Here is a 10,025-nt window from a genome sequence, read left to right on the forward strand (position 1 = left end):
TTTGTTTCCTATATTTTTATCGCTGGTAGTGGACCCCTATTGTTCAAACTGATGTCTGTATTTGTTTCTGTACCTGTTAATAAAATTTTGATTATTATGCACTTTATAACATACGTTAAAAATGTATATTTAAAAAATTAAAACATTTAAAAATGTAGCGTAGTTCATTTCTGTATTCCTTTTGAACAGCCCTAAGTGAAATTTCTCGTCGATACATACTTTTTTGAAATCTACCCGTTAAAGCAGGTACTTCGACTTTGACTTCGGAAAAAGGGTTTCGCTTTCCAAGTATGGGTAATGAAATAAGATATACAGTCGTACATGAGTAGTATCTGGAATCATAAATTATCAAAACATTAAAGATCGAAGCTTCCTTTTTACAATGATTTTCCTGAATATTGAAGCACAATTTGTTCTCATCGCTTTGTGCTATTTTGAATGAAGAACGTTTACTCAAAAAAGTATAAAAAGATCTAAAAGCACTTATTTCTTAGACAAAATAATTCTCATACAAAGTGGCATAAAGCGACTAGAAAAAAACGTACATAAATATTCAATGGGGTTATTAATTAAAACCTGTTTTCCTTTCCAAAATTCCAAGTGCAAACATATTAAGTAAATATACATGTATAATACCTTCATTAGTATTTACTTATTTGCAGTACTACTAGGACTTGCATCCATTTTATTGAGAGCAATGTTAGTTATTTGTACAATAATTTTCAATATTGATATATGATATATACAATAAATAATATATGTACAATCATAAATAAAAATATAATTTTTATCAATTCATATTCTGCATGTAAAGTAATTAATTAGTTTACAAAATATGACTTACCTGATCTTTTAATAATTGAAATAATTTATAAAAATACAATATCACACAATTTAAATTCTAACTTGCATTATACTGCATAACGAACGATGGTAGTGGGCAACATGGCCAAACGAAGACTCCACGCTTCCCCTTCTCCTCACATTTTGCCGGCATAGGCCCCCTTTTTTCTCGCCGTTTTCGCCCTTATCGCTGCCTGACTATCTGATTTTGACAGCTTGCGACGAAGTGAGAAAAAATAACAGGTGTACTTTCGTACTACGGTATGCGTCAGATATATCTCACGTAAGACTACTAATTTTGTAAAGGACCCACGTTATTTTTCCCCAATGCTGCTCAGGCAGTAGAACTACACGCCCACGGCGAGAGCGGAGAAAGCGAAGGGAAGTTTAAGCCGGCAAAATGTGAGAAGGCCAAGTATGGAGTCTCCGTTTGGCCATGCTGTTCCAAAATAAAGCGGCACTCGGCTAGTGTATATAATGAGTGGATAAAAATGATTATATGCCAATTTGTGTAACAGGCCGTCTCACTACAGCCGAAATATTGATGTAACCCAACCTATACTAAATTAATATCATTTAATCAGATTAGGTTGGATCAAACTAGTATTTTAATTACTGTAAGGCTACCAATCACGTAAGCTTTACAATGATTTTTTTCTCCAACCATCCATTGTATACGCTCACCACCATGTGTCCATAGAAACACTAAATGAGTGGCGCTCTTTTCAGCATCGCGTTTACGATATACGTATGTATAGGAAGAGTTCAATGTATTAGTACTAACAATTTTTACAAATATTTTGAAAACTAAGGCAGAACAGCAATTATTATACAAATAACAATTGTTTAGAATTTCGTTCTTTATAACATATTTCAAAATCACCAGTATTGGTCTACATATTCTGCAGTTTTTTTGCATAAAAGTACCAAAAGCATATTACTTTTTCAAACTCCATCGATTTATATTTCTTATTGATACTAAAATATAGTCTTTGTTGAAAATTGGGAAAAAAAAGTTGATTTAAGGTAAGATTATTGAACTACAGTTTTATCCTTTTTTTAATAGCGCTATCTCTTTATACTGCATTTGTCTCTTTTTTTCCATTTTACCGATTATTTCTTCTTGTCAATCGTGTCAGGTGTTGAGCTCCAGACATTGACTGTGGGTTGTAAGAGAAAGATAGAAATGATCCATGTGAATTTAATTGAGCAGATTGTACTTAAATTTAATCAAGAATTACTGTACTAGGCGCATATTACAATATTTGCCTACTATCACTTAAAAATCGTTATCTGCATCCGTAGTTTGTCCTTCTAAGAATCACATATACTTCCATAACTAATATGGTACGAAACTCTACCACAGACAACAAAAATTACAGAATTTCTGAAATGACATCAAAGTATCTTAGAAAGCTGTTGACAAATTTCAAGGGCAAGTAGGTTAGTTAAAACGTAAAAAAGTAAAAAAATCTTAATATACATGAATCCAAATATCGTTAATTTCAAAGTTTTGAGAAATTTTCAACAGTGAAGTATTACTTATCTCTCTGTACATCAGTATATAGCAAATGTTCGATATGATCTCCATTCGTTTCAATACACACTTCAATACGTTTTCTCATAGATACATGTTTACGTCCAAAGATTTTATGCAATATCAATGCATACTGTATTTACTTTGTTTGATCTAACGATCTACACAATAAGTTATAGATACATACGTAGTAGCTTTGTGTCTTATACAAAATGGTATCTTAGAAAAAATGTTTTATGACTATGAAACTAATAATATTTGAATCCATGTTTATCAAAACTTTTAATTTTTTTAACGAGTACTATATGTCTAACGTTTAGCATCAACTTTCTGATGCTAAACGATCACACATAAAGTTTCGAAAGATCCCAGTGGTCGATTGAGATGAAATTTGGGGAGGAGGAAAACCGTTGATAAAATACATCTAACTTTAGTTAACATGTACGCAGTTATGTAGCAGTACACGCGTTAGCCTCTGACTACTCTTTCTGTAAACACTTCACGATATATATAACCTCACTGATATATATAACAGATAGCTAGTTGGTAAAATATCATTATCATGAAATAAATATTGCCTTATGAATCGAACGGAAGTAAACTCCTAATGAATTTTTGAAATTGCGACACTCAAGACCTGAGATCGAGTTCCAAATAGACTAGACCCTTCTAGATTTTGATTTTGAAATACATTAAAAAAGACCAAATTTATACTTTTTCATTTGTAATATTATTGGGTTGACTTTAGTTTCCGAAGTATTAGCAAAATTTTATTCCTACTACTACATAGAATTCAACGTATAATTCAATGTCAATTTTGCAATGGTTATACGTATAAGAAAAAATTATTCAATATGCTGATTTCTACAACATATTCAAAAATCATAAAAATCTCGAAGAATGTTTGTTCATGTGCTACAGGCATCAAATATTAATCCATATTAATCCATATATAAATTTCCAAATTAATTTTAGTAATTATTAAGATTAAGGGATTCAGATTGGATGACCTTGACCTTGACATATGTTGTCAAGGACAATATTTTGAGTTATCTGTAAGTAGTTTTAGCTCTTCTTTACATAGAATTTACATATTACTCATGCTGGAGGGATATCGTATGCTGGCTACGATCGACTCTTCACTCAGCGACGATTTAACCATTCGTCGATAACTTGTATTGTACCAATGTAATATGTTGCAGATTGAGGTCCTGCGTAACTTGTTGTGAGTACAGTAAACAAGTTAGATTGGAGTCCTGTGTGATTTCTGTTATGTACAACGACATTTTAGTTTAAACTTATTTAATGACTCCTGTTACCATTGTATCCGACTTTGGCTATGGTCATTAATGGCTCCTGTTACCGGCGGAAAGTTAAATATAGCTCAACCTATAACCATTTTAAAAAACTAATTTTAATACGATAAGCTAACCAATGTCATAAGTATGTATCGCACTCGTTCCAATCCACATGCATATTAATTTATTATAAGTTGAGCTATATTGAAATCGTCGTCGAAAAGACCAGCAATAGAAATAAACACTTGGTTCAATGTTAAAGGAATACAAATTTTTGTTTATGCTTTGTAACGAACAATGAGCGGCGACTAAAATTTCTTGAGAATTACTTGAATGAGTAACCTCGGCAATATGTGTCAAGATTAAGGTCGTTGGACTTTAATTCCTTAAACTAAATAATTACATTAATTTTTTAGTTATAAATTATTTTTTAAAATACTATACTTTATTTATTTCATAAAAATAATTACTTATTTTTCTTACAACTTATTAATTTTATCGAGGAAAATATTGAACAAATAGAAACAAATCATTAGTAGGCATTTATATAAAAATAATTATTTCTACAAAATATTAAATTATTTAATGCTTATGTATTATTTTTTACAAATTATAAATGTTATGAAAAATAAGTATGTAAAATATTTCAGCATATTCTTTTATGTACATAAAAGCAAATAATTAAAATTGAAATCAAAAGTAAATTACACAATACACAATGGAATAGATAATTTTGATGTTCCCATATATAATTAACATTATAATTATATTTATTATATTATGAATAAATATAAATGTAAAATGTTAGTTTCTTTCATACTCTTATTTATTATATTTATATTTATTTTTAATATTTAATTTATATAAAGTAAATATAAGGAACTTCTATTATAGAAAGCAAATTTATATTTTTATGTTTTAATGCTACATTATTATTTGTTTTGAAACACTTAATCATAGAGTGTTATATAGATATGAAGCAAAGTCACAAAGATAAATATTAATTATGTAATAATAGCTTAAAACAGATGACTATGTAAAAATATTATTTACAAAACATTCATTCATTTTTATTTTATTAATTTATAAGAATTATTTATTCAAGAAACAAATTATTGTGTAATGAATTTAATTATCATATACTTGCATATACAATCATATATAATGTTTAATATATTTTCATTTATAAATTTAAGATATTAAGTAATTTATGACAAATTTATTTATTTTTGATATTTTTGTGTTATTTGTCTTTATTTTTTATTTCCCATAAACTATTTCTAACAAATCTTTGTGCTGCATCTTTGTTTACACGTGGCATAAGAGTGTTTCTATCATTAATTTGTTTTGCACGTGCCATAGATTTTTTTAAACGATCATTTTCTAATTTTATTCGATGCTTTGCTGGATCAATTCCTAGATACATACATATAAAACAAAGAGAATAAAAATTACATAATTTACATTTAACTTAAAAGTATTGTATATGTATAAGTACTTGTTCCTTCTATTAACATTTTACCTTCTGTACGCAAATACATCCAAAACATACTATTTAAGCAATAAGACATCAATAAATTATATTCAATTTTATCTGTATTAGAAAGTTTTTCATATATTGCTGAATTTACAGCATATTTAATTGTGTCTTCAATTTTTAATGTTGTATCGTGAAATTGTTTAACTTTTGTAACAATGTCTGTATCTTGCGATAATTCTTTAAAATCTGTATCCATATTTGATCCAAAAGGTTATAATTCGAATCTACAATACAGACTATAAATATCTTACAAAATAAATAATTTATTAGAAAAATAAAAATACACTTACATTCCTAATTTACAATTTAGATGTTTGACATAGTTAAAATTTGAAGTCATAAGATATTCTATATCAGATTTTACTACTAACCGTGCTGAACAATATGGCAATTGCCATTGGCAATAGCATGCATATGAGACTTGGAACTGGAAGTATAGAAACAGAGCTGCCAGGCGTCACTACATTCTCTGACTTTCAACGTGAAAGTAGGAGAAAAGGACTAGGAATGGGAAATGATACACTTCTAGTCCATGTTTCTAACTATCCTGTAGCGAATGCCTAGCAAGTCTGCATATGATGCGCTCATTAATGCCAAGAATTCATCTTTGATTAGTAATATATTTAATGTGATTAAAAATTTATAATTTTTCAGTTTTTTATATTTATTATTTATTTCTGTGCAGTATGGATTTAGATAAGAAAAATACTACATATTCTTACTGTATAAATATGATTTTAAAAATAATTTTCTTTTTTAAATTTAGATATTGTTTGTATTATATATATGTTAAATACATGTATTAAATTATTCTTTTAATAATAAAAGTATAAAGTAATAATGATATTTTTATTAATAGAGAATGATAATAGTATTGTCTTTCCTTTCATAGAAAAAGTTTAGTTCAAAGAAGATTTTGCATTGTGTTTAGTAAATATTACTATTTTTCTTGAAATGATTCTGATTACAAATAACTATTCTAAATGATTCTTATTTTTTTTTATTATTAATAACTATTATTGAAAAAAATGAAAGAAGAAAGATGAAAGAAATTATTGAAATAACTTATTATAGATTACACATAGATTTTTAATCTATGGTGTAAGTGAGGAAAACACACACCAAATGTTAAGAAAACTGGCTCATATTCTTTATTGACATTATTGAACATAATAGAATTTTCTAGTTATAATAATTATTTTATAAAAATGTAGCAGAAAACATTGAGGAATTTTAATATTTTATAAAGGATATCTTGTATTTGTAATATTTAATGTAATGTATATAATGTATAATATACAATAATTCTAATGTAAAAAATGTGTACTTTTATACATACGTAATTTTGTACTTCAATATTTGTCCTCATAAAAAGCTTTAAGTATAGAAACTTATTTGTTTTGTACAAGCTACATGTATTTTGTTTATATATGTATATAAATAAAGAATTTAAAAGTTTAATATTTCATTATTCATTATTTATTACATTTCTAAAGTATTTCATAGTTATGGTTAACTGATTATATTATAGTTTGGTTAATGGGATAAAATAATGTCCTATCGAACATGACGTCACATTATCCGCGTCCTGTTGCTAGGCAACTGAGCGTTGCGTTCCTACCAGCTTCAGTGATTTCTTTTCTACTACTCTAATGGGAGGGGAACACTTGGCCGCCCTTCTGTCGTTTCTTTTCCTGGTAGCCATTCTAGGTACATTGAAGCCAGACTTTCACATTGCTGCCACTCCCACTCTCAGCACTATTAGTATTGTAGTTGACTGTGCTAGTACTATAATCGACTATGATAATAAGTACATACACCTTACAATATTATAAATTATTTGTAACTTATATTTATTATGTTATACGATTGTGTGAATTCGACTTTAGTATATCTATATTTAATGATATAGCATAGCCTATGTGTAAATTAGAAATGAAATATTAAATTATTTGTATACGTATGAAATGTAAAACACCTTTGTATATCTTACTATTATATATATAATAAGATATCGAAGTTCAAAGAACAGAATATATTGTTCAAAGAACTTTGAGTTCAGTAATTATAGATCCTGAGCGCTTTCATAAAGAGTTATGTTTTTCTTTTTGGATTTACATTCGATCATTTTTTCCTTGTATAAATATATCACATTTTTTAATGTAAAGATGTAATTCTTTTACAATCAATGACTTGGGTGTGGAATGAAATAAATGATAAAATCATCGATCAATAAAGGAGAACCTCATATATGATTAAATGAAACTTTGGAACAGGACTTTAGATTAAGCAAAAAGTATTCAAGTGGAAATCGTGATGAAAAAAAGATTTTCGATTATTACATTTTTGTATTTTAAGTAATAGGATTTTTAAATCAGCTCGTATTTTATGATAAACGTGATTTATATTTTCATAATTATTTCAATTTTCGCGCACTGTGATAAACGGAGCAATCAGAGCGAACCATGCGCACCAACCTACATAGATTACAAATTAACTGACTGTGAAATACATATAAATACTAAAATCGACTATGGAACAATGGTTATAAATTTATATAATTTATGATTGCTTGATAATTTTTAGTTATAATGATTTTTTAATTTAATTTTTTTGAAATCTGAAAGATTATTATGATCGTTTTCCAACTATGCGGAGTATGTAATAAATAATTTCTTTTCAAACTCTAGGGAATTATAGTTTCAAAATATATTTGACATCTCCTTTATAAGTAATTCGTGGAGAATCAAACAGCTGATTCGTTCTATGGTAGAGCACATGTCGTGGTAGGATGTTATAATATTACGGTATTTTTATGTAAAGTAATGAAGTTTTAACAAAAAAGTAGATATTTTTACATCTTAAAAAAAACATATTGCTCATATTTATTTGAATGTGCGATGAAAAAGAAAGAATTGTAAGTTGTTTTTAAAGAAATTTTTGTCTAAGAAAAATGGCTGACCGTGATAGCGCATCTGAAAGCGACTCAAGCTCGATCGACGGAGGACCAATAATGATGCCCCCGTCTCCCGTAACTAGAGAACAACTACAAAAAAGAATCGAGTCACTACAACAACATAATCGTGTTCTTAAAGTTGAGCTAGACACGTATAAATTAAGAGTAAAAGCATTACAAGAAGAGAATCGTGGACTTCGGCAAGCTTCTGTCATTATAGTAAGTTTCTCGTATATTTTTACTAAGTAAATAAAAATTCTGTCTTTACTAATTTTACGTATTTCTTGATGCAAAATATTTTGCAAAGAATTATGTTTTTGTTATTCAATATACAAAGTATTTAATTTTAGGTTAAATTAAAACATTTATTCAATATGAAATATTTTTCATATATTATTTGTTTCCATTATAACGTTTTTACAATTTCATATTTTATTTAAAATTTGTTGTATATTTATTCTATATAATTGTTTCAATCTCTTGTTTATATATAATTTGCCATAATTTAGTTATATGTAATATTTTACATTACATGTAAAATATGATTTGAGTAAAAAAAAAATATTTACTTTATATAATTTTGTTTTAAAAAATAAATGACATATATAAATCTTTTTCTTGAATAACCAATTCTTACTTACAAAATATATTTGTATTACAAAATTATATAATTAAATACAACATTTTTGTATGAAGCAGTTACAAATTATCTTTTTCATTTAAATATTGAAAAGATTATTGTTTGTGTTTATACAATTTCTATAGATATATTTGAATGTAATTACTAATACATTTAATTATTAATCGACAAGCTATAAAAATGAAAACTAGTTGCATAATATAAATAATATTTGTTAATAAATATATAAACAAAATTGTTTTATAAGAACATTATCACATATTTATTTTTCTACTTGGTAAACTTCAAAATTAATTATGTAGCTGTTGAACTTCATAATAATTTTTATGTAACTGATGGAATTTTATTTTTATATATTATGTATATAATTATCTTATATATCAATGCTTTGATTTTTTTATTGGATTATATTATAGCAAGCTAAAGCTGAGCAAGAAGAGGAATTTATAAGTAACACATTATTAAAAAAAATACAAGCTCTTAAGAAAGAAAAAGAAACATTAGCACATCATTATGAACAAGAAGAAGAATGTTTAACAAATGATTTGTCAAGAAAGTTGAATCAATTGCGTCAAGAAAAATGTCGATTAGAACAAACTTTAGAACAAGAACAAGAATGTCTTGTAAATAAGTTAATGAGAAAAATAGAAAAACTCGAAGCTGAAACACTTGCAAAACAAAGTAATTTGGAGCAGTTACGTAGAGAGAAAGTAGAACTTGAAAATACACTTGAACAAGAACAGGAAGCATTAGTAAATAAATTATGGAAAAGAATGGACAAATTAGAAGCTGAGAAACGAATGCTTCAAATAAAACTAGATCAACCTGTATCAGATCCTGCTTCGCCAAGAGAAATCAATAATGGTGATACTGCTACTAGTCTAAGTGCACATATTCAAACTCTAAGGAGTGAAGTAGCCAGACTAAGACATACATTGTTCATCTCACAACAAGAACGTAAGAATTTTCATTATATAATAGTGTAAAATATTTGTAATGATAAATATATGTGAAATTTTGAAATTAATAATAAAATAAATAATTTTATGAATCAATTATTAGTAGTACTAATATTGTTTGGTACTTCTATTGTTTATATTAGATTGTCTTTCTGTTATTTATATTAGATACAGAGAAGATGCAGCGATATGTGAATGAAGAGAAACAAATTCGCGAAGAAAATTTAAGACTTCAGAGAAAATTGCAACTAG

At 27.1% G+C, this 10,025-nt stretch overlaps 2 protein-coding genes across 2 annotated transcripts in view; one reads left to right on the plus strand and one right to left on the minus strand.

Annotated features, from left to right (window-relative positions):
- Positions 1-4,921: 4,921 nt before the first annotated feature.
- Positions 4,922-5,689, minus strand: LOC108548135 (nuclear nucleic acid-binding protein C1D). Its single transcript, XM_017900939.1, has 3 exons — positions 5,509-5,689; positions 5,201-5,442; positions 4,922-5,094 (listed from the first exon to the last, which is right to left on the minus strand). The coding sequence occupies exons 2-3, from the start codon at positions 5,412-5,414 to the stop codon at positions 4,922-4,924; spliced, it is 387 nt and encodes a 128-aa protein (XP_017756428.1). The 5' UTR covers positions 5,415-5,442; positions 5,509-5,689.
- A 2,381-nt stretch (positions 5,690-8,070) lies between these two features.
- LOC108548151 (coiled-coil domain-containing protein 6) overlaps positions 8,071-10,025 on the plus strand; it is a 3,049-nt gene continuing 1,094 nt past the window's right edge. Inside the window, exons 1-3 of the mRNA XM_017900964.1 lie at positions 8,071-8,393; positions 9,231-9,771; positions 9,942-10,023. Of these exons, the coding sequence (XP_017756453.1) occupies positions 8,172-8,393; positions 9,231-9,771; positions 9,942-10,023 (845 nt within the window). The 5' untranslated portion in view covers positions 8,071-8,171. The remainder of the gene's footprint in view (positions 8,394-9,230; positions 9,772-9,941; positions 10,024-10,025) is intronic.

The sequence above is a fragment of the Eufriesea mexicana genome, unplaced genomic scaffold, assembly GCF_001483705.2.
Source record: "Eufriesea mexicana isolate 0111107269 unplaced genomic scaffold, ASM148370v2 scaffold1387, whole genome shotgun sequence".
NCBI classification, from domain to species: domain Eukaryota; kingdom Metazoa; phylum Arthropoda; class Insecta; order Hymenoptera; family Apidae; genus Eufriesea; species Eufriesea mexicana.

Excerpts from the sequence above, each read along its gene's own strand:
- LOC108548135 (XM_017900939.1), bottom strand. The coding sequence starts at position 5,414 with ATGGATACAGATTTTAAAGAATTATCGCAAGATACAGACATTGTTACA. Across the intron at positions 5,095-5,200 it reads GATGTATTTGCGTACAGAAG|GAATTGATCCAGCAAAGCAT; the intron begins GTAAAATGTTAA and ends GTATGTATCTAG.